Source organism: Micromesistius poutassou (assembly GCF_964030765.1).
Source record: "Micromesistius poutassou genome assembly, chromosome: 6".
NCBI classification, from domain to species: domain Eukaryota; kingdom Metazoa; phylum Chordata; class Actinopteri; order Gadiformes; family Gadidae; genus Micromesistius; species Micromesistius poutassou.
In genome coordinates, this window is record NC_140276.1 from 13,853,592 (window position 1) to 13,878,015 (window position 24,424).

The 24,424-nt window shown below is 46.5% G+C and overlaps 2 protein-coding genes across 2 annotated transcripts in view; one reads left to right on the top strand and one right to left on the bottom strand.

Annotated features, from left to right (window-relative positions):
- The window catches only part of polr1a (RNA polymerase I subunit A), a 38,454-nt gene extending 25,337 nt beyond the window's left edge, over positions 1–13,117 (bottom strand). Inside the window, exons 1-19 of the mRNA XM_084469181.1 lie at positions 12,982–13,117; positions 12,474–12,582; positions 11,064–11,159; positions 10,304–10,453; positions 9,872–9,982; positions 9,682–9,767; positions 9,358–9,446; positions 9,170–9,250; positions 8,300–8,414; positions 7,125–7,266; positions 6,306–6,503; positions 5,464–5,586; positions 4,679–4,906; positions 4,444–4,551; positions 3,920–4,066; positions 3,356–3,547; positions 1,922–2,071; positions 1,119–1,302; positions 659–741 (exon numbers count right to left, since the gene is read on the bottom strand). Of these exons, the coding sequence (XP_084325307.1) occupies positions 659–741; positions 1,119–1,302; positions 1,922–2,071; positions 3,356–3,547; positions 3,920–4,066; positions 4,444–4,551; positions 4,679–4,906; positions 5,464–5,586; positions 6,306–6,503; positions 7,125–7,266; positions 8,300–8,414; positions 9,170–9,250; positions 9,358–9,446; positions 9,682–9,767; positions 9,872–9,982; positions 10,304–10,453; positions 11,064–11,159; positions 12,474–12,582; positions 12,982–13,058 (2,469 nt within the window). The 5' untranslated portion in view covers positions 13,059–13,117. The remainder of the gene's footprint in view (positions 1–658; positions 742–1,118; positions 1,303–1,921; positions 2,072–3,355; positions 3,548–3,919; positions 4,067–4,443; positions 4,552–4,678; positions 4,907–5,463; positions 5,587–6,305; positions 6,504–7,124; positions 7,267–8,299; positions 8,415–9,169; positions 9,251–9,357; positions 9,447–9,681; positions 9,768–9,871; positions 9,983–10,303; positions 10,454–11,063; positions 11,160–12,473; positions 12,583–12,981) is intronic.
- Positions 13,118–13,367: 250 nt separating this feature from the next.
- ptcd3 (pentatricopeptide repeat domain 3) lies at positions 13,368–23,945 on the top strand (the record flags this gene model as incomplete). The annotated part of the gene is given in 24 exon segments (XM_084469033.1): positions 13,368–13,382; positions 13,385–13,497; positions 13,854–13,906; positions 14,029–14,068; positions 14,182–14,227; positions 14,313–14,381; positions 14,702–14,806; positions 15,006–15,129; positions 15,235–15,338; positions 15,674–15,838; positions 17,046–17,106; positions 17,702–17,784; positions 18,866–19,010; positions 19,900–19,950; positions 20,041–20,130; positions 20,294–20,322; positions 20,426–20,532; positions 20,705–20,783; positions 21,570–21,660; positions 21,880–21,965; positions 22,324–22,469; positions 22,817–22,858; positions 23,057–23,209; positions 23,775–23,945. Coding segments are annotated over 24 exon segments (2,043 nt in total). The 3' UTR covers positions 23,821–23,945.
- Between the last annotated feature and the right edge of the window lie 479 nt (positions 23,946–24,424).

Here is a 24,424-nt window from a genome sequence, read left to right on the forward strand (position 1 = left end):
TATACCGGAATATTTTTGAAAGAGATATGTCGTTGAGAGTAGAAACATCGCCATAACGGTATATTATTTTGATGTTGCCTTGCAGGGGACTGCCCATTTCTCCGACGCTCGCCTAATTGGACCTCAACAATAGCGCTCACTTCACATAATCTGAACGAGTTCACGTTCAAGTTCTTGATTTGCAAATGTGTTGCGTTCGGTTCAAAGTTCACAGAAAAATGAACGTGTTCTTTTGAACTTCTTCATGCACAACACTGGTTGGTATTAATACATACAAATGTTATACTTTGTCAAATGCGTTTAGCATTTGACAAAGTATATTGTATATTGTATCCAGCAAGACACAGGTGACTGTTGTGTGGAGCCTTTGTTTGTGAAATATCCTCATTGAGTCATAAATCCAACATAATCATTCCTGATGGCCACTCAAAGGGGATGCAAAGCACCTGATGTTGTGTTAGTAAAATTCTCCCACCATACTCACACCATAAGAAAGTAATAAAGCAACAAAGATGATCATTTGAATGGCTGTTCTATTGGCACCAATGTTACCATATTTGACTTTTGTGTGCGGGGCCTTTCAGTGTGATGTTTACCAACGTACTCAACAACCAGCCTTTGTGCACATGGCATGGCAGCAATCGCGGTCTGAACTCACTTTGGTGCCGATCTTTTGAGACTCTTTGATGAGCTTTTTCCGCTGTCGGTTGGCCCCTGGCTTCACCAAAATGTCCTCCACACCTTAAGACACAAGACACAGTTTTCACCACTGATACTGTTTACCACCAAATGCAACAGACACATGCTGGACAGAGACATGGACGCATCACCCAGTGAAGGTCCTGCTCACATTTGAGCACCACCCAGGAGGCACTGAGATGATCATCTCACCTCAACCAAAATGTCACAAACACAAAAGTTTGTGTCGGTGAGATTCGCTCACAAATGATTTCACTCCAAATACAGGAACATGGCTGGTGGAAGGAACACTTTCACCAGACTTGAAACAGACAGTGTCACGCGGTGTCGTTAACATCATGGCGCACGTGCACCATGACATCATTTACGATGCGAACATCTGACTGCGTCCGTGTGAAGATGGGGGGAGGGCTGCCTACTCAGAGTGAAGCCCTTGTACAGCTGCAGGTAGGCGGTGAAGAGGCGGGCCAGGCAGGTGAGCAGGCGGCCGCCCGTCTCCCCACCGTACAGCTCGTGGCAGCAGTGCACCAGGCCGTAGATGGATGAGCCGTAGTGGGCCTTGTCCAGCACGCCCCTCAGCAGCTCACCCTGGCGAATCACCACCTGGGGGCGGGACAGGAAGGGGGAAGGAGGGGTGTGGGTAGGGTGTGCAGGGCAGATGTTGTCAGGATTGCACTTTAAGATGAGAAATAGAAGAGGTTAGTGAACTTGTGTCAACTTGAAACCGGGATCTTACAGACTAGGCAGAAGTGCAAGACTAGGCAACACAACACAGGGCTACACAACTGTGTCCACTGCAATGCACAACTCAGAACAACCGCATTGCGTGTACACAACTTGCAAACAATCTAGCTGTAATTCCATGTCTTATGTTTTATCTAAAGATTGATTTAGTACATCAATTCCCCTCATTAATGATTTGGGGAGGCCAACCTGCAAGTGGCTTCTTATTCTTCTTCTTATCTACACCTTTAAGACTTAAGAATAGCCAAACAAAGCAATAACAGTGTAAGAGAATATGAGAAGTCTTTCAGGACTCAAGTCCTGAAGTCTCAAGACTTCAGGAATAGTGATTCATGGCCTTAGAAAACACTGCAACATTAAGACAAACTCCAGAAGACTGAAGAGCCAACTCCGGGAGCTAATCAGCCATAAGGAAGCTGTATTTACGGATGCATTATGTGGAGGCACCGATAAGGACACCAATAAAGATAATGTGTACCGTTGAGTCACACATGCTGTCTGGATTGTATCCTGGTGCAGCTCTGGGCGGGACTTGGATCCAGGCCTTGCTGGGGATCTTTGCGGTACCGCTCAGATTGAGAGGCAGGGCTTTCTCTGGTATGATGTTCAACAGCAGGGTAGACACCACCTACAGCACATTCACAACAGTGTTGCATTGCTACGGTTAAACACACACAGACACACACATAAAACACACATTTACACTCAACATATTCCTACTTGGTTGTGATGGGACTAACATTATCCAGGCCTTTTGGTTCCGAGGCTAAAAGGCTTTGTTAATCCGTTTAGTTATGGAACTCAAATTGTACTCTTGCGTGGAGACTGCAATATACCCCACATTTCACCACACAATTACTGTGGCCGAGAAGGGTCACAACACATGCAAACGCCACAACACCTGCATATTCAGAAAACACCTGCAAATTCAGAAAACACTTTCATAGATTACACAACACCTGCGCTGCAAATGCCAAAACACATGCATATTCAGAAAACACCTGCAAATTCAGAAAAACACCTGCAAACTCAGAAAACACCTGCATCAATTTCACAACACATGTTTTGCAAATATTCAGAACACGAGCAAATAAGGAAATGAGCTGCAAGTAATGGAAATGTTTCCAGGGGGACCATAATCAGTGACGGACCCTGTCCGGTTTTTTTTTTTTTTTCAATTACGAAAGTCTTCAGCCATTTGATTGTGCTACGTGTTTCTCTTTTATTATGACAGACTTGTCGATGTGCTCTGATAACAAAGTGATTTTGTGTGTTTTCAACATATTAAGTCATTGTCCCCATAACATATTAGTCCATGCAGATAATTGTCAAACGTTCTCCAAACGTTGTTAGCTGGAAGCCAGCTGGCTAGCTCGCTTCCGGTCACTCAATAGATGCATGCACCATCAGAGCACATCGACAAGTCTGTCATAATAAAAGAGAAACAAGTAGCACAATCGAATGACTGAAGACGTTCGTAATTGAAAAGAACCCCCAACCGGATATGGGTCCGTCACTGATTATGGTCCCCCCGGAAACCTTTCTATTGTCATTACTTGCAGCTCGTTTCCCTATTTGCTCGTGTTGTGAATATTTGCAACGCATGTGTTGTGAAATCGATGCAGGTGTTTTCTGAGTTTGCAGGTGTTTTCTGAATATGCACCTGCGCTATTTGCAGCGCAGGTGTTGTGTAATCGATGAAAGTGTTTTCTGAGTTTGCAGGTGTTTTCTGTATATGCAGGTGTTGTGGCGTTTGCATGTGTTGCGACCCTTCTCGGCCACCGTACACAATAGTTCACTTAAACAAAGGTTTTGTTGGCACCGTTACGCCAGACTCTTGCCAACACACCACCATACCAGGCCCCCGGTTGGACCAGAGCGTGCCGCCGTGTGTGTGCGGGAGGCCGCGTACCTGCTTCCCCGTCCACAGCTGCTGGGGCTTGAGGATGGTGGGCGGCAGCAGCTTGACCCGGCCCCAGCGGTCCGTCAGGCCCCGGTACACCAGGGCTGTGTAGTGGTCCCGGGTGAAGAAGCAGCCCCTCAGCGTCATCCTGGTGCCAGAGACCATGTGGTCCTGGATCAGGCCCGCCAAGGGCTTACCGTCCTGGGGGGAGACAGAGAGCACGCAGGGGTGAGCACGGCCAGAGGCACATACTGGGATTGTCTGGCCGCCAGCTTGAACATGGGAGGATATCAATATAAAGGGGGGGGGGGGGGGAGGGATAGGCTTTTCGTTTTGGACACTGACACGTTACTGATGCTCAACAACTCTATAGCATCGTTTTTTTCAATTATTCAATGGACAGCTAACATTGCGGTGTGATACTTTTACAGCTAAAATACCTGTGTGTGTGTGTGTGTGTGTGTGTGTGTGTGTGTGTGTGTGTGTGTGTGTGTGTGTGTGTGTGTGTGTGTGTGTGTGTGTGTGTGTGTGTGTGTGTGTGTGTGTGTGTGTGTGTGTGTGTGTGTGTGTCACCTTGGGCACCAGGTACTGCTGATCGGTGCTGATCAGTGTGTAGGCCTCCGCGCGGGACAGCTCACTCTGGGGGAAGTGGGCGTTCATCTCGTCGCCGTCGAAATCGGCGTTGTAGGCTTTGCAGTTAGCGTAGTGGAGCCTGAGCACCTACAACATCACAACACCACAGATTGTTATTATGTCATCATTATCATCACTCACACCCTGTATGGATACACTCCATTAACATTTATGGGATTCTGCTAATGCATTTATCCAACGCGACAACCATTTATTCACACACTGGTGGCAGAGTCAACCACACTGGGCGACAGCCATCTCGTCGGGAGCGGTGAGGGTAAGGAGCCTTGCTCAGGGACACCTCGACACTAAGCCAGGAGGTGCCGGGGACCTAAATAGCAACCTACCGGTTACCAGTCAACCCGCTCTCCCTCCTGAACTACTGCCGCCCCACAACACAATGAACCCCATAGTGACCCCAGCTCTCTCTGAGTCAGGTGTGAAGCAGAGCGCGCTCGTCTTGCCTTCTCCCCAGGCAGGATGCGGGCGCGGTGGGACTGGATGGAGGGCCTGTGCAGGGTGGGCTGCCGGTTCAGCAGCATGACGTCCCCGTTCTTGATGTGGCGGTTCACCTGCAGCGAGCCGTGCGGTCAGAGGGAGAAAGAGGAAACGCGAGGGTTACGTCGCTCCGCGTTAAGACGACAAACAGCGATGCGTGGCGGCGCGCGCGCGTGTGTGTGTGTGTGCGGGCCGTCGTACGATCTTCATGGCCATCTTCTGGCGGCCGGGGCAGGGCGTCAGCAGCTGCTTGGCCACGGCCTCGCGCTGCGTGGCGTCGGAGGGGGAGAGGATGGTCTTGCTGCCGTCCTCGTTGATGACGGCCACGGCGCCGGGGTGCACGTCGGGCCCGTTGAGCACCGCTTGCCGCAGCTCCTTCACGTTCCAGGGCGTGACGGGCTGCGGGTAGGTGAGCCGCGTGGCGAACACCTGGGGGCCACAGCACAGAGGTCAGCGGGAGGGGGGGGGGGGGGGGGAACGCGCGTGGTGTTTTGTTTGGTCAGCCGAATAAACAAACCCGGTGGGATCATAACACTGGTTTTTTTGTGTGATTATTCAGCAGTGGATTTTAATGATTTTGCATCATCTTTTTCTTATGGATATAAAGCTTTTCAAATGTATTTTCAAAGGCGCAGACTTGGCTTTGTGTTTCTGAACATTCATGTGTCATTCATGTGCATTTGAGTTTGGAGGTGCTATACTGCCCCCGTGTGGTGGGAGCCGTGCACACCTCCGGGACCTCTGAGCACATTTTTCTGGTTCTGAGCATCGTCAGACCCTGGATATCGACCCGGTTAACGGACGACCTGAAGTACTCAGGGATGCAATAAGCCTTGTGAGTTTCTGTATAGTGTGTCTGGCCCTTAGCTTTTGTCCTAATAAAGGTGTCAAAAGATGCAGAAGAGACCCACGTGATCCAGCCTGAGTAATGTGTTCATCAGTCTGGTCCTCAGTGGTGAATGTAAGGAGGGCTGAGTGCGACGTACCATCGGTAGTCCGATCTCGTTGGTCCCGATGTACATGTCGGGACAGATGACCGACCTCGCTGCAAAATCCACTCGCTTGCCCATCATGTGCTTCCGGAAAAGTCCCTCTTTCTTCTCCAGGAGCTGTATCACGTGACAGGGGGAGTAGAACAAGCTTTAGAGTAGGGCTGTACAGTATGGACTAAAATGTATATCACGGTATGATTTGAGGCATAGACGGTAACGGTATTATATCACGGTATGTTCATTTTATCTTCTAATTTCAATATAAATGCTTCTGAAGAGGTAAAATACTGGTTAGGCAACAAAACTGCATAGTAAAATAAAAAAAGTTACTTCCATCTCTGGAAAAACACTAATGTTTAATAGTATGGATTTCTTTCTCCACTTGGTCACGGACCTTGCCGTATAGTTTTGGCATCTCAATTTGGCTGAAGTGTGTGCGGGCAGGTAACATACCTGGGATCGAGTGTTTTGACCATCTCTTTAAAGCCCTTTCTATCGACATTTTAAAAGGGAACCATGTCCTTACCGGATTAAAGCAGCAATGTTATCAAGTGCTTAAGAGCATTTAAAAATCAACATTAAAATGACCAACGTGGTACAAATACAAAGAAAATACATCTCTTTACGGGCGGAGCCATTTTTGTCTGTCGAGTCGTACGGTCAACCTCACTGAACTCGGTTGACTCTCAGAATCCCGAGTAGAACCGAACAAAAGGGGGCGTGGTCGAAAGAAAGCTGGGAGCCACTTTGCAACTTAGCGGGTGGTGTACGAGGCATCTCGAACACACCATTACAAAAAATTTTAGTTGATGTGTCAACAGCATGATGACAGATACCTGTTTGATCCCAGGGAACTTCTCCTGGGTGATCTTGTCCAAGTCACTGTCGAAGACAATGTTGACGTAGGACTGCAGTCGGAGCCACACGCTGTACAGCTTCTCGGTCAGGGTCTGTCCTGGGACCCCCTCCAGGAGGGCCATGTCACGGCCTTTCTCCTTCTCCTCCACCTCCAGCCCCTTGACGCCCCCCAGAGCCTGGTTTTAACGAGGCAACGCAGGAAAGGTTCTTATTACACAGTAATAACATGGTTAATGCGTGCGTTCGCTAAAAAACGCATGAATGTTACACGTAGTCACTACGCGTAGTGTGATTACCGGCGTGCAGCAGTCATCACGCGTGAACGTGCGCGTGAACGGGGGACTATTATAAGTCAATGAGGAAACTACATTACACGTTACACGCTGTCTGCTGCACAGGCGTCAAAGCACGCGGGTGTGACACGTTCAGTTGATATGTGCGCACGTAATATGACACGATCCTGCCAACACACACACACACACACACACACACACACACACACACACACACACACACACACACACACACACACACACACACACACACACACACACACACACACACACACACACACACACACACACCTTGTTTTTGTCCTATGTATGTGTTCGTATTCTAACACGTATATCGTGTTCAACTTTGCTTGTGAAACTTTTAGTGTAGCTTTGAGTAAAGGCCTGACCAGGGACAGGGGTTGCAAATAAGTATTGACTAGAAACCTGTATGCAAGGAATCTATTTTATATGAAATAATGTACAATACACAGTATCTGTCCCTGCACAATAAACTTTGCTCACCAGATCCGCCACCTCCTCTTTCTCTCCCGCCATGAGGGTGAGGATCTGCTGGATGATCCTGCACTGCTTCAGCACCAGCTGCAGGTTCACCGTCTGCCCGTTGGTGAAAAGGCGGTCGCCCAGACGGTTCAGCGGGCGGTACCTAAGGGGGCGAATAAGGCGTGAATCTCCCACCACCAAGGGGAACCCAGAGGTGCTTGACCGTTGAGGGCTGGAATATAAACTAGGAGGTTGGTTCATCCGTGAGGACCTTGGAGGAGAGCTGCTGCTCCTCTGCTTAAAAAGGAGTCAGTTGAGGTGGTTCAGGCATTTGGTAAGGATGCCCACTGGGCACCTCCCTAGGGATGTGTTCCAGGCACGTCCAGTGGGGAGGAGACCCCGGACTAGGTGGAGAGATTATAGCCCAACCCTGGCCTGGGAACGCCTCGGGATCCCCCCCGTCAGTGCTGGATAATGTGACCCGGGAAAGGGATGTCTGGGGCCCCCTGCTAGAGCTGCTGCCCCCGTGAACGACCCCGGAGAAGTAGTTTTGAAGATGAGGATGAGGTAGGTTCAGTTACGATGCCACCCCAGTGTTTCCCACACATAGGCCAATGTGCGGCGCTGCGCCACAGATTGAACAACGAGCGCCACAAATTGATTCAGTTCTTCTTATTTATTTTTACTTGAATGCGATTTTTAAATGTAACTCCGCCAGCCCGTAATCGCGCCCCCCCCCCGTCAACAATCCCGTCCGTCCGTCCGCCCGCAACCCAACTCCCCCCCCCCCCCCGTCAACAATCCCGTCCGTCAGCCCGCAACCCAACTCCCCCCCCCCCCCCCCCCACCCCCAACAATTCGTAAGCATTATAAGCAGTGGCGGTTTTAGGCACGGGTGATAAACGAGACACACGAGAAAGAAAATGATCTGCGCATTTTCTATTATTGATAATACCCCCCCGCCCCCCCGGTCAACAACTCCGCCAGCAGGTAATCGCGGCTCGCCCCCCCCCCCCCCCCCCCCCCCCCCCCCGTCAACAAATCCACCACACATTGCTACCTGGTCTGTGGGAAACACTGCACCCCCTCGGGGAAAAGGACCCAGTCTGGCCAGGTGATCCTTAGTTTCCTCCGTTCATCCACAGACCAGTACCATAGGACGACTAGAAGGTGTGTGTGGGCGGGCGGGTCCTCACCTGCAGGGAGGAGTCACCAAGATGTCCAGGAAGAAAAGGTCAGGGTTGAATTCGGCCTGTAGCTCCAACTCAGGCCCGTGGTCCAGACCCAGAAACAGATTCGTCAGGAAGAAACCTGGACAAGAGACATAGAGAAAACTCTTCTGATGAGGCGTGTGAACACCAAGGCTGTGTTGGAATTGGTTCACGTTGTGCATGGTCACAGCCAGAGCGTTGTCAGGCCGTGACCTGGGATATTTTTTTGTATTTATTTCATTGTATTTTAAAATAAATACAATAAATACAATTGTCTAGGAGAGCTTAGAACACTTTAATTTCAATGCCAGCAATGAATGCTACTGTATGTTTGTTGTGCATTTGACAAAATAAAGAACTTGAACTTGACGCATGGTTAATGAAAGGCTGCTGTGTAGCATGACCCGAGGTGTTTTGATTATTATTGTTCAGTCCATAATTGAAGGGTACAGATCTGGTTCCCTTTATAATTCACCATTTTAAAACCATTCCAAGAGTCGATCACCATTTACAACTGATCGACTCATGCGTAGCGTTTTTCATTGTCATCGGATTCATCCAATTGGGATGATCAACACATACAGGTGATTTATGCAAATGAGCCATGTTCCAAACACTGCTGGACGACGACGGACTTCCAGCACAGAATGAGGGTTGGAATTTCCCCGCCCTTACTTGTTCCCTAAGTAGTCTACTATAAAGTGTTCCCGATATAAGGCAGAACGAGGGAACAGTTGAAAGGATTGGAACACGGCCTGACGTGCTTAATGTTTGTAACTCCTTCAGCCGTGCAGGAGAGAAAAGAACCGAGAGAAAAGAACCAAGGGGAAAGACTGATGGGACGTTCCAGCTCACCTTCCTTCTCCCACAGTTTGACGAGATGCTCTTTGGCGATCACAGGGGTCATGTAGCCCTTCTTGCCAGCCATGAGGTCCTCTGACGGGGCACAACACCATCGGAAGTGTTAGATGACTCTCAGGACCATGGGAGATGTGCACACACACACACACACACACACACACACACACACACACGTCTCCTACCCTCTCCGTTCTCCTGATCCTGCGTCATCGATGGCACCGTCACGATCAGCTTGACGTTGTATTCCCGGCGCACGGTGGACCGCCCGCAGCTAAACCACAAAAACACCAGGGATCCATCACTCATGTCATCCAAACCCAAAACCCGAACCATCTGGAACACCCAATGAGGACGTTGCATGAGGCATCATGAAGTTAAGTCAGTTAGGTGCATGCAGGAGCAGGGAATCGACCCCCAGGTTTATGAAACTTCGAGGTTTGCATCACCCACACTGTATGCAGACTTTCAGACTTGGAAGATCATTAACATCCCGGTTGCCATCTTACTTGCAGTTAGGACATTTACGGCCATTCATGAAGACTTTCCAAAATCTCTCTATAAGACTGCGCCTCCTTTCCACTGTATGTTTAACCTAAAAATAGAATAAACACAAACGGACCATACAGTTAAAGCTGGACGAAATACAACAAAATAAGCTGGTTATGAGAGGCATCTAATGTGGATTTTTTTGCTGACCTGTTGGCTCTGTTTTGTATGATCAGCTTTGGTACGGATGAGTGCATTTGCATATTCATCCAGTGTCTCTTGGATGTCCGTCCCAGAGGCCTGGACATTACGGTCAAGTAGCTAGGAGGCGTAAACACACACACACACACACACACACACACACACACACACACACACACACACACACACACACACACACACACACACACACACACACACACACACACACACACACACACACACACACACACAGTAAAACTTTCAAAAGAGTCAACATAAACCCAAGACAATTGTACACACACACTGTTAAAATGTAAGAAGAGAAAAGTGATGCTCACAGGTGTTGATAAGAACTGAACAATACGCTGTAGACTGTGCACTACAGACCTGCATACCCACTATAGACCCGCATACCCACTCCAGACCCCCACGGCCACACACCTGGTTGAGAACGTGTTCCACCTCGTAGACCTCCGGTCCGAAGCCGTGGTCCAGTAGCTTGAGCTGGGTCAGCAGCAGGTGGATGGCGCTGCGGGGGCAGGTGAGCATGTGACAGCGCAGGCAGGAGCCCCGCACCAGTAGGAACAGGGTCTGGTGGGGGAGGGGGAGAAGGAGGAGGATCCCGGGAAGGATGAGAAGCAGTTCGAAATCATGGTGGGACTAGGAAACGTTTCCATGGAGACCATCTCTGGTTTTGCAGAGCTTTTGAGGTTTGCAGAGACGGTGTAAAACTTTGAAAAATGACACTCGACCAATACAACTTTGAAATACGTTACCATTAAGAAGGTAAACTAGAAGCATCACTCTAATGCCTCTTGCACACTACCTCAGTCCAGTGGCGGATGGGGGCTTTTTGACCTATCCATGTGTTTTCCCGGGTTGCATTACAAACAGGTGATTTCATTGGACAGTGCACTTGCACAGTATATTTGCATAACGTGATCTGATTGGCTGACGAATCTCTGCCTGAAAAGTTCAACTTTTCTCAACTTTTGGACACAAGAGACGGAGCTGATGATACGGACGGACCCACAATGCATTTCGGGAGCATCCCATGCAAAGTCAATGAGATCCGTCGACGGACGTGTACAATGTGCAATGGGTGTAATGCGTTTATCTGACAGGCTCGTCCAGACTGAAGAAGGAGGGATAACGGTGTATGTGTGTGTGTGTGTGTGTGTGTGCGTGTGTGTACACTTACATCAAACAACATGGGATTGTAGACAGGTAGTGGTAGGTCTACATGTCCAAAGTGTCCAGGGCAATTCTGTGAGTTCTGACAGCAGGTGGCACACACCTGAAAATAAAATGCCATCGGTCAGAGAGAGGGCTATTACTGCGCCAGAAGGACCCTAACAGCATTAGATACAGACTGTTATTCATCTACACTAACAAGGGGGAAATAAACCATGTGTTGATGAGCTGCTCTTGACAGATCGTTAGGGTACAGTATTACAGTATTGGGATAATACAATACTATTTCCAGAGGTGCATTTGTTTTTGTTTTTTTCATATCTTTGTCGTAGCTTAAAAATGTACGACAAAATCACATCCTAGCTTTTAACAAACAATGTATTCATGTCCTAGCATTTAAACAAACAATGTATGTACCTCATGTTGATTATTTGTGTTATTTTGGTCCCGTCCCACCCCCTCCCATATTGGATTTATTATAATCCATGTATAGATTTTATCATCTATATAACTCATGACGTTTGGTCCAAACAAATAATAGATGAGGAAATAAATGGCACATTGTTTGTTTAAAGTGGATGTACTTCATATTACTCGTTTACTAGTTCTCACTGACTAGTTCTCACTATTACTCGTTTACTAGTTCTCACTGATGAGGAAACATTAGAGAGCCCTTATGCTAATCCAGGAAATGAATGGATATTGGATATGTCCAAATTAGCTATCCAATCAACTATGTAATTGTCCAGTAAATACATACATCTGAAAGAAAAGCCAAGCATATACCTATACAGAGAGATGTGAACCCCTTAATATGTTTAACATTTGTATCCCTGTCATTACAATGAATGTAGTTAGACACCACAAATCCTTGTAATCTTTGCATGCATCTACTCTGATGTGTGCTGAGATGCCATATATTCACACACAAGTATCACAATCAAGTGTGATTCTTGATCAGATCCAGCACATTAGGGACGGGTATTGGAAACTAGCTAAAGCTACAAATGCTATGATGCTTTCTGCTGGATTGTGCACAATCCACATACATTGTATCTGTCCCTATCAAATAAACCCTAACAAAACAAAACAAAACAAACATTAATGACTGGCCATGCAAGAAGTCGCTTGCATTTTCACCGGGCATTAGTGAGCATCTTATCCCATAATGAGTGACAGTTTACACCTCATTGTTGTTGTGCCAGTATATTCACCACTACACAGAATAAAGCCTTCAATATGCCTTCATCCGAGTGTGTTGTGCGAGTGTGTTGCACTCAATGTGCCCGGTATGCATGGACACCATTATTTGTAGCTGTGTGGTTGTAGTTGGGTCACCCAGTAAACATTTAAAACATGTCTCGTTGCTATATTGCAACACTGATACACCACAAACTGAACAGAGATGGGAGTTCACCTCTTTGTTGTCTGAAGGCCCCATGGACAGATCATAGAGACCGTTGACTGAGACGTTTCCCACATTGTCGAAGAACACCAAGTTAGTGATCGCCTTCACACTCAGCTTCCTGATCAGGAGAGAGAACAGATGGAAAAGTTAAGAGAACATACCCCATGTCGATGTATGCTCGAATTCAAAGCTACTAGCCAAATACAATACATAACAATCTTAATGAGATTGCTCAATTAAATACACACACACACACACACACACACACACACACACACACACACACACACACACACACACACACACACACACACACACACACACGTTGTTATTTACAGGCATATTATTCATTATCGTGACAACTTTGCCAACAACACCCAATACATAGGCATAGATATACACTAATATCACTAAAGTTAAACCTCCGTGACGTGTGGTCTGTTGTTTTTAAAACGTATTGACTGTGTTATGAAGTCCTGTTTAGAAGTTAGCTCACGGCTAACGGGCCAAAGCTCACCGTATCTCCTCGGCGCTGTACAGGCCGAAGGAGAGGCTCTCCAGCCGCCTCCACGGCACGTCGCTCCGCAGCAGCATTTCGATAAAAGATGATTAAAGTTAGAGTTCTCCTGGATCACATCCCGGTCCGGAGCTCCGCTGCGCCACACGTTGAGAACACGTGGGGACTTCAGGGACCAACCACTTCGCTCCCGTCTGGGGGGGGAGATCTCAATGTTGTTACCGGGTCAGGAGAACTCTCTATCTGACGTGTTTGTTTTACATTTAAACCCCACGATATATTATCAATCGTATGTATTTTGTTTTAACGCACAAAAAGTTATTAAGTTAAGTATATATAATAAGTAAACAACAAAATATAATTGATCGTCCCCCTATACAGCTGTCATGGTTTCTCCCTCCCACAATGCACCGGGTCTGTCAGAAACATGGCGGCGTCCGGAAGGCATGCAGGGCATTACATCAACAAGAACAGCAGATCTCTGCTAAATCACTTGGATAAGTTGTTGGGACAAAGGTAGGAGTTTGGTTTGAGTATATTTTAAATGATAACATAAGGTTTTTATTTGAGGGGCTTTAGAGCGTGCATCCTCCTGAGTGTTGAGGTCTGTCTGGTCAGGACAGCTGCACGGAGCGCCCTGTGCGGAGGTCAAATGATGATAACACCAGGCTAAACGACTCATTAATGAGATAGTTCTAGATATTAAATACGTGTTTGGTATTAACGTAGGGAAAAGTGTTTTAATTCAGAAGATTATGATCCATGTTAATGGCCTTGTGAAAAGAGGAAAGGACATGTCATCTTCTTATCGTCTTCCTCCAGAACACTCTGCTGTAACGTTACTTACTCTGTGCTTCTTCCTTTGGTTTCAGAGGGTTTGCTTGGAGTTCAGTTTTACGACAGCAAACAGCCACACTTCAAGCCGGTAAACCTTGTGTTGGATTTTTAAAGCATAGTAGCATAATTGATGATTTACAGAGTTTTGGTTTAGATATAGCAGTTATACAAATGTGAATCACCAACGCAACCTTTCCTCTGATACCTCAGATTCCACAGACGCTATTGTCATTCCCAGGAAGAAAACATGGTATGAATGATCCTATTTTGCATAATGATAATAAAATCTGCAATGGAACACAAGACATGACCATAACAGTTTAACATTGCACCACACTGAACCCTATTAATGTTTTGCTACAGGGGCAAGGAAGCTGTGCTGGAGGCTCTGGCTTCCACTGTCAACCGGGTGAGAATTCACTGCGGTTCACCTCCTAGGATGGTTTGTAAATGCATAATACACATGGATGTGTAATAATCTCTGTCTCCTGTAGGACCCGACAGCATACCACTACCAGTTCCAGGACGACCCTTACCTGTCGCCAAGGACTTCTGCAGAGTCTGTACGTCTCTCACACAACCTCTGACCCTTTTTCCTAATTGTGTATGTTTGTATGTGTATGTGCAAGTGTGTATGTGTTCACCGGCTCCCGGATGGGTCAAAAAGCAGAGAAAGAATTCCCCCCAAAAAGGGATAATAAAGGATAACTTAACTTAATCTCTTTCTGCAGTGATAATAAAAACAGGACATAAATATAGAAAAAAATGTTTTCGGAATCATGGAGACTGTGACCCTAGTAAGCATTCCAGCATAATTCAAGAGGTTTACAGGTGAACTATGTGAGCCCTGACCAACACACTTCTGTCCCTTTGCGCTCCACAGAAGCTGTACTCCATGTCCCAGGAGTCGGGAAGAGCTGCGGCCAAGTATTTTGTCGATACTTATCCCAAATACTTCACAAAGGACTTTGCTGAACCGCATATTCCGGTGAGATAGATCTGTCTAAACCGATAGGCACTCTGTGATGTTGCATCTCTGTCCGACAACAGGCCTATTTATTTGCATAACCGAGCCATTCTCAGCCAGATGGATTATCTCTCTCACACACACACACACACACACATATAAATCACAAGATTATACATGAGTTGAAGCATTTAAAAAATGTGTGTGTGTGTTTGTGAAGTGTCTTATGCCGGCCAGCGTGTCGCTGAGTCTGGAGGAGGTGAGCGAGGAGGCACTGAAGGAGAGGATCTGCCTGCGCAAAGTCGGAGCTGCTGTGGAGATGTACGATCAACTCGTGCAAGCTGGTAAGGAACTCACTCACTCACTCACTCACTCACTCACTCACTCACTCTGACAGTAGTCGACTCCTGTGAGCCAAGATAACTCTGCGTCATTCATCTAACTGGCAGGTACCACGATCTCCAAGGAAATGACCTATGACCTCTTGGACCTGATCTGTTTCTACGGGGACCGAGAGCCTGCCCAGGAGGGGGAGCCAGAGCCCGATCAGACGGTGAGATCACTGCTAAACAAAACACACTTTGTATCAAGTCAGTAAAGTGTTCTTTTAGCCCTGCATTTGAATATGCTAAATTTTAAAATAACAAATGAGCCATGGTAGTTTTTGTTTTTTGGTGGTGCGTTAATGTAGCAGCTATACTTGAAAAAAGACACAATTGCATTCTGGGAAACATGTAACCTACACTTAGTTGTGGTTTCCATCTAGGGATGCTAAGTACACCTTTCACAATGGGCTGATTTTGCATATGGAAACCTTTCACACCGACATCTGTGTCTGTACAGACTTGTCATTTGTTTAAAATTTGTAAAATGGGCTTGTGTGTCCAGGAAGCATCTGCAGAGGAGCTGAGGAGGAAGAGGGGGCGGTTCCACCGAGCGTCTGACAGCCAGCGGGGCGTGTGGCGGGAGAACAACAACGCAGAGCGGCTGTTCCGCCTGCTGCCGGAGAGAGACACACGCTGCTACTCGGCCGTCATCAGGGGCATGGTCAAAGTATGCCGCCCTCGCTCCTCCAGTACATCATAGCTATGAAGGACCACTCACTGCACTTATCAGGGAGAGTTAGACGCTCTAGGTCATTTGATCATTCTTTAATAAGCTAGGCACGTTGGACCTTGTTTCCCACAGATAGTCAGGTTCTTTCATTTTGTGAGACCGTCCTTATTTTGCATGTGAAATTCACTGCAGATTGGTCTTGCCTTGGAAGCCTTTTCCAAAAAAGGTTATTTATGGGACCAATCAGCACTCGCTGGAGGAAGATTCAGTTCATGAGGAAGGAAGGACGGCGGCCATATGCAGAATTCAAACCATAAAGACACCTGTGGAAAGTGTAGCTATCAATGGAGCAATGAAAACTGTTTTGTCCGAAAATATTCTGAATAAGAACGTTAAAATTAGTTTTTTGCTTTACTTCCAGCTGGATTCACTTCAGCAACAGCAAAGATAAACAGAGCATCACTTAGTTATTTAATCGGTTTGGCTAGAGATTTTTGAACATCAGGCCAATATGTGGAAAACGATTGCAGACCAGCCAAAGCCAGACTGATATTCATTGCCAAATGCAAACTTGATTAAACTTGTGTTACGAGGCTTATGGTACAGGGAGTTGCATACAGGCGCGGACCAAATGACCTCTGACCCTTAATCAATACTATTTTACAGGAGGGAATGATCTAAACTAAATAGGATTAGTTGCAGATTCAATCTGGTTCCTAGGCTAATTTAATTCATCATTAAGTGCATATTCAGAGATAAAAAATAAATAAAGTGTTTTGAATATCACACTGAGTATTGTGGTAATCAACCTACCATTGCAGCATTACTAGCAGAATCTGTATGGGAAGAATGCATGACTTCATCATAAGTGATCCTGTTACACGCTGCAAAGGAAGGAACTATTCCAGTTGTCTGTGCTGATCTGCCATTTACTGATTCAATTTATGTTCAAGAATAGAATGCTATGAATTTTTTATGGTATCCAGAATAGAACATGCCACGTTCTGTTACTGGTATCCAGCATAGCGCCACATCATCTTCGGAGGCAGTGATGATGGCTGTCAACATCAAGCAGATAGCATGATACAATGTGCTTTGCCATGATATGATTTAACCAGCTATTTAAATCGTTGAAAAACATCTGATTTGATTAATCTTTTGTGTCTGTCTGTCTGTCTGTCTGTCTGTCTGTCTGTCTTCACAGCATGGAGCATCAGTCAAGGCATTTGATTTGTACACAGACATGCTGAACAACAGGCTGACTGGTAAGAGACACCTCTGCTGTACCGTGTCGGAAGAATCAGAGATTCCTTCTCATTACTGCCCCCTTTGTCCTGTAAGTGAACTGCAGCCTGGAGCTTGTGCGTTCAGAGACCGGGAGAGCGAGCTCCGTGGTTGAGATGATAACAATCATTAACTAATGTTTGTTTAAATTATAAATAAAAATTTTGAAAGAACAGACGTGTTTACCATTATCCGTGCTTAGGCATAGCTACCTTCTCCTGGCAAAACTGTTCGGTTCAGCCACTGTTCTACCAGAATCGGGGAAGGGCCACACAAGGGCCAATTTTGAATTTAAAGTTAAATGACGTCCTGTCCATATATTACCAGTTTAAAGTGATATGCATGTTAGAATCCTATACAAAGGAAAATGTATTCAGCGTCAGTGTTCTAGAAAGAATACGTCTATAGTGTGACCTGGTATCATATATCACCAAATGGTGTTATACCACCATTATATTTGGGTTAGGCCTGAGTCTTTGCCTGGCGTAACTTATTATCCGTCTTGCTAAAGAATTAATGAAAAAACAAACCTAGCTGAAGAGCGTCGTCTCTCATACTGTTTGTATTCTCCCACAGCTGACGTGCATATCTTCAATGCGCTGATCCTGGCCACTCCAGAACTGAGGGAGCCCTACACAGAGAAAGTGGACTTCATGACGGTGAGGGCCGTCTGGGGAGCCGCAGTCAGAGCTGTAGGGATGTTCATCAGAATGCATCATTGGGAGTTTGTGTTGGCCCTTTCTTTAGAAAGGGAAACGTTGTTTTGCCTCTCATGGGAAACGCTGTTGCAGTTTGAAACATGACGATGTCTCTCTATAATGACAAATCCTTTCACAATTTATTACTTAGATTCAGAGTTTATTTTATTATATCTTAGCATACAGTACACAAGAGTAAACTTCTTAGGCTTGGTCAATATATCACAATAATATAAATAAATAAATAAAAGGTTGGTAAATAAGTATATAATAAATAAAAAAATAATAAAATAATGAGATGGAAGTCACAAGTCAAGATTTTGCATTTTTTCTATTGCAGTTTTGCTGCCTAACCAGTATTTTACCCCTTCAGAAGCATTTATATCGAAATTAGAAGATAAAATTAACATACCGTGATATAATACCGTTACTGTCTATGCCTCAAATCATACCGTGATATACATTTTAGTCAATACTGTACAGCCCTACTGTGCGGGCAGGTGTGTTTTGACCATCTCTTTAAAGCCCTTTCTATTGACATTTTGAAAGGGAACCATGTCCTTACACAGGTAAACAGTGACAGCGTTTGTTATCTTGTTCCACCACTGGCGTACACTCCTAATGATAAGTAATCAACCTGAGGTAAAGTGTACTTAACATTCCTATCAACACAATAACTAACATTCCAGTGCTCCATGCTTTGAAACTGGAGGAGTCATTGACATGTAACATTGGGATTTACAAGTCAAATACATATAATCAACAAGAAACCCAAGCTTCGATTCTCATTGGCTGTCTGCATTGCCCCAATCAGAAATGAGAAGTAGCTCCAGCGACCAATGAATCAGGTTTTTAATAACGCTTTGAATAACACTGAGCAGTTATTCAAAGACACATTTTATGTCCTGTTTGTCTCACAGCGGGTCTGTTTTTCTAGAACTACGGTTCCTTAGTAGAATCTGTGATTGGTCATGCATGCAAGTGAAGAATGGAGACCTCTGAATGGTTCTGGATTGATCAACACTCTGTCTGGTCCCCACAGGAGCTGCTGAACCACATGAACCAGCAGAAGGTGCGGCCCAACCTGCAGACCTTCAACAACGTGCTCAAAGTCCTGCGGCGCTGCGGAGGCCTGGCCAAGTCCATCGCTCTGCAAATGCTCAGCGAGATGAAGGCTCTGGGCATAGGTCTGTCTCTTCAACACTAACAGGATGTAGAAGGGATCCGTGGAACGACGACCCCGTGTGAAAACGCTTTGTTCGACCAGAGTTCAAACAGATTCTCCTCTGTTAGTTTCAACATTATTTTCAAACTTGACAGGTTGAAGCTGACCTCTCCAAGCAGATCGGCAAACAGCTTTGTTTGTTGTAAAATGAATGGGATCCTACCGCCCACTGCTTTCTTCATGTCTAAACCTAGATGCATGAGTTGTGTTGAAAGCACTGAGCTCCCATCTGTTGGCTTCCAAACAGCCGACCGATCGATGTGTTGACCGCCTTAAAGTACAATCCCTGAATGACACTCGTCTGGACATCTCAGCGAGTCACTTAGATTATTTTTTTTATTACATCTTAGCCTACAAGTACACAAGAGTAAACTCCTTAGGCTTGGTTCCTCAGCAGTCTCGTCTGGACATCTCCGCTCTGTAACATAATTAATACCCGCCTCGCCTCTGGTCTCTGGGGTATGACCCAGAGATCCCAGTACCTCCTGGTGACTTTTGATATCCACATTTTGTGAACTTGATTTAGTTTTTTTGCTATGAATGACTTGAAGTCGGTGCACATAAACATCCATGCTGATACGTGTAAATTGTATCTACCCCGGGCACTCGCTGTTAGCCATTCATAGTTATTCAATCTCCACCGTGGACCATTGTGTGTTCAGTTCTGTGTTCTACAAGCGAGTGATGTGTGGGCGAGAGACACTGTGTCTCCACTTGCCATGCTGATGTTGTTTAATGCTGTGTCATCATGCTCTCTCTCTCTCTCTCTCTCTCTCTCTCTCTCTCTCTCTCTCTCTCTCTCTCTCTCTCTCTCTCTCTCTCTCTCTCTCTCTCTCTCTCTCTCTCTCTAGCTCCTAGTCTTGCATCCTTCAACCACCTCCTGGCAATCTTCTATAAAGGAGGTAATATGAGCTTCATGAATCCAGTCAGTAGTGGATTTCTGTATCCTGTGATCGGGGTATGAATGTGCTCCTCTTTGTTTTTCTGAACAGGATCCGCTGCCGATTATCAGACTGATATTCTTCAGGAAGTGTTGTCAGAGATAGAAACCACTAGCTTCACCTGCCGAGACCCTGAAGACGGTGTGTGTGTGTGTGTGTGTGTGTGTGTGTGTGTGTGTGTGTGTGTGCGCGCGTTTGAATGCTTGTGTCTACAATCTTAGGATAAATCTTCAGGATAAAAAAGAGAAGAAGAATGCTAGTTGATGAGTCTGTAGTTCTCATTCTCTGTATTCTTTATCCGCAGTCTGGTTCTTCTCGAGTGCAATGAAAATAGTAAGTAAATTTCCTGAAGCATCAGCCTCATCCATCTTACCGTCCCTTCAGTCCTTACGTGGTGACCATCTCACCTGTTCTACCTTCTCTTTGCAACCACCAGTGCATGGAAACCAAAGACATGAAGCTGGGCTACAGAGTCCACAGTCTGGTGGGAGTGGGGGACAACTGGAGGCTGCTGGGAGACTCCTACCAGCAGGGCATGTTCTAGTAAGCACCGACGCCGCACTCTGATTCCCCCCTTGCCCTCCCATGCCCTCCCCCCTGCCCTCCCTGAGGCTGTGGTGGCAAAACACATCTCCCTGGGGTGTTAAGGCACCCACTCTGCAACCACAGGAACAACACGTGCTCAGCTGTGACCATATATCTCCTCTTCTTCTAGCTACCGCTTCTTCAGCCTGCTCTGCATGATGGAGCACGTGGACGTGGTGCTGAAGTGGTACCACCAGCTCATGCCCTCGGTCAGTATGCTGTAATCTGGAAGGGACGATACGTTCTGCTGCACCGTGTGTGGTAACGCGCCATGCTGCGCGGAGCTGTTACACTAACATATGATGGCTATGGTTATTCTTTTCTGAATGACCAGCACGCATCACGGAACAAAATGGATACTTGGAGCAATCAAACTGTGAAATCAAACTGTAGTAGCAGCACATACAACTTTTGGTTATTGCGGTTGCACAATTATGCGAGTATTTCAAATCCCAATTTCCCCCGTCGGAAAGGGGATGTGGCTGCTTCTGTGTTCCGTATTCACCCTCTAGTTTCTCTTAAATGTTGTTGACTGTAAACGATGGGGTAGCTGGTGTGAAGGCCTTCATAACAGAGGTGTTATGGAGGTTTCACTTGAGACACGGTCAGACAAAGTAGTTGTCCGAAGTTTCCGTGAGGGGAGGGGCCATGTGCCTGTCCCGGCGTTCTGTCATAGCAGAACAGACTGCGAAGTTTGAAATTCTTTCAACTCTGACTCGGCGCACCTCATGACGCAACGCACCAACCGATAGATTGGCAGCACAGCCCAAAAAGCCTGAATGTTGTGAGCTGTGGCTGACTCCTCCCTAGCGTCGCACGCGGTGGATCTCGTGACGTCCATCAAGGCCGCTGTCGTTCCCAAAGACCCCGGGCTAACTTAAGGAGCTACACGTGTGTTTGCCCCTACCGTTAGCCCTCTGTGATGAAGGCCTGTTGCTGGGCAACGAGGAGGTCTTCGGCGTATTGTGATGGTGTCTCCCTCTGTCTGCCTCCAGCTGTACTACCCCAACCCCCAGGGGATGAGGGACCTGCTGCAGGCCCTGGACACGGAGAGCCGCCTGGAGCTGCTGCCCTCCATATGGAAAGGTAAGACACACACACACACACACACACACACACACACACACACACACACACACACACACACACACACACACACACACACACACACACACACACACACACACACACACACACACACACACACACACACACACACACACACACACACACACACACACACACACACACACACACACACACACACACACGGTCCCTGACGGTCTCCTTGTCTGTCCGGCTCAGATGTGAAGACTCTGGGTCATGATAACAAGTCGGAGCTGGTGGAGGAGCTGCTGGCCCTCATGGCCAGAGAGAAGCACAGTCCAGAGGTCAGTAGGAATTGATTCTCATGCAGATCCACTCATTGATGCTTGCGGTCCATGGCCGCTGCAGTCCCAGGTGCTAATTTATTAACAACAGCATCCCATTAGGCGTTGTACAAGTGTGGACAGAATTCAACCTTGAACAGAGGTTTAATTAAATCTTCACTTATCTTCCTGTGTTTAATGTCTGTATGGAGAAATGTCCTGTGAGCAAGTCCAGGGAACAGATCAGCGAGTAGTTTATCAATAGTAGGGCTTTGCAGTACATGGTATTCCCCTGTGCGTGTATCTTTACTTAAGTCTACATCCGTCTCTGGTCGGTGATGGATGTTGATTGTTGTTGTTGTTCTGGTGATGCCTGCAGGTCCAGGAGTTGTTTGCCGACTGCGCTTTGGACATGAAGGCCGCGTTTGACGTGGACCGCCGTAAGCCCAGCCTGGAGTGGAGCCCCCTGGCCCTCGGCAACGTCACCACCCTCCTCCTGCGGGCCGGCAGGATCCCCCAGGCCTGGTGAGAGGGGGAGAGGGGATGGGGAGCTGGGGAGAGGGGGAGCCGGGAAGAGGGCTGACCTGGGGCCTGGGGAACCAAAGGCTCCATGAATTCAAACCACAGAGCCACATTTGCTATTTCTGATTGGGTAGAAGATACACCTAAGTGAGGTCTCTTGTTGTAGCTGTAACAGTGTTTGATGACACTGGGGTTTGATCATAGTACAGGATTACAGAGGGTCATCTACCATGAGGAGACAGGAACTGTTCTTTGCTCTGGGGCATAAACTAAACCTTTTGTGCTTTTGTTTCTTTGATTCGTCTTTCCTTCTCTTCATTCATGTCTGGTCCTTGTCTGTCCATCTGTAGGGAAATGATGCAGCTTTTCAAGGCCAAGAACAGAATCCCATCGTAAGTGTTGTGTGGTATGAGGTTAATGACGAAGGGGATGTTCAGAGGCAGTATTGTTCATTTTATTGTCCAAGCTTTTAGCTTCTTGAAGCGACATGCCTCACCTAAGCTGTTTGATAAGTATGGGTATGTTGCTACAGCCCTGCCACTGTGACGTTTGTGACCCTTCTTCTTCTTCTTCCTCTTCTTCTTCTTTAGTGAGGCGCTGCTGGAGGACTTCCTGTCCCAGTGCTCTGGCGCCCCCACCACGGCAGTGGAGCTGGTGAAGCTGTCTGCAGCCTTCTGTCTGCCCGCCACACCCCAACTGGCCCAGCGGGTGCTGCTGGAGTTTGACCTGACGGAGGACCAGAGGTCAGCAGATCACATTGCACATCGGACGAGAACTGATTACTGGAATTGCTGGAATAAGTATTACCAGTTAAACACTCTGCTAAAATAGGTTCTCATCACAGTATATCACAATACAAATGCAGTACCATGGATCACAAAATATTGTGAGGCATTAAACCTGGGAAATGTTCTCTGTAAATCTTTTTATTGAGGTCCAAAGTGATATAGCTTTAACTGTCGAACTCCAGCCACTAGAGGCTGCTAGTGGAACAACGTAAACAGTGCAGCTTTAAGTGAAAGACTTGTTGTGTATTTGTTTTTTTTTACTCTTGGAAGCATTATAAATCTTTGAACGGGAACCTCACTGTTTTATATACATGCCTACAAATAAATAATACTTTTACTGTTCATTAATAATGAATGAGATGGGTTAATGATATGATTGTGTTTCACGATCAACTGCAATTAGTGTAAGTGTATTACTCCAAAGACCAACAACAACAGCATCTGAATATAAAGTCATTAAGGGGTATTTGTTCCTCATTATAGTCCCCTGTGAGATTTACTGCTTTTGTCTCTCTCCCAGGACAACACTGTCTGAGCTGGATTCGTCGTGGGAGCACAACGAATGAAGCCATTCTGCATGGCTGCAACCAGACCAACCAGGGTTTCCACACAGTAGTACAATCTATGTTTCTGTTCCTGTTCCTAGGCAATATTTAACTCACCAATGAGGACAATAAAGTAAGATGTTAAGACATAATTTGACTGTTTTCGTCTTGTGAGTGGGTTTTCCTTTTCCATCAATGATTGTTGACCAATCCTCAAATGGATGAGTGGGAGCTACACGCATAAATGAAGAGGAACTCTTTGGCACAGCAGAGCTTAAACCATTCATAACCTCCGTTGTGTCGATCCCCTTTGGCTTAAACCATGAGAACGGAGCAGTGCAGCATAGGACTATCTGTAGAGTCTGGTATCGAGGTTGTTGCACGTGGTTTCCATAGGTGGGGTTGGAGATTGGCCAACAATTTTGCAGTAAAATCAATCATTATATCATAAATAAATGTCAGTTATAAACTAGACAAGTCGCTGCATGTGCATTTTCTGAAGAAAATGAGTGTGATTGCGTGAGCCAACTAGTCGTGTGCGCACTATTACGTGTGCATGCTGACGTACTAATGCTAGCAAGGCTAATGAGCGAGCACGCCAAGTCTCAAGTCCCTGGGCCGCTTT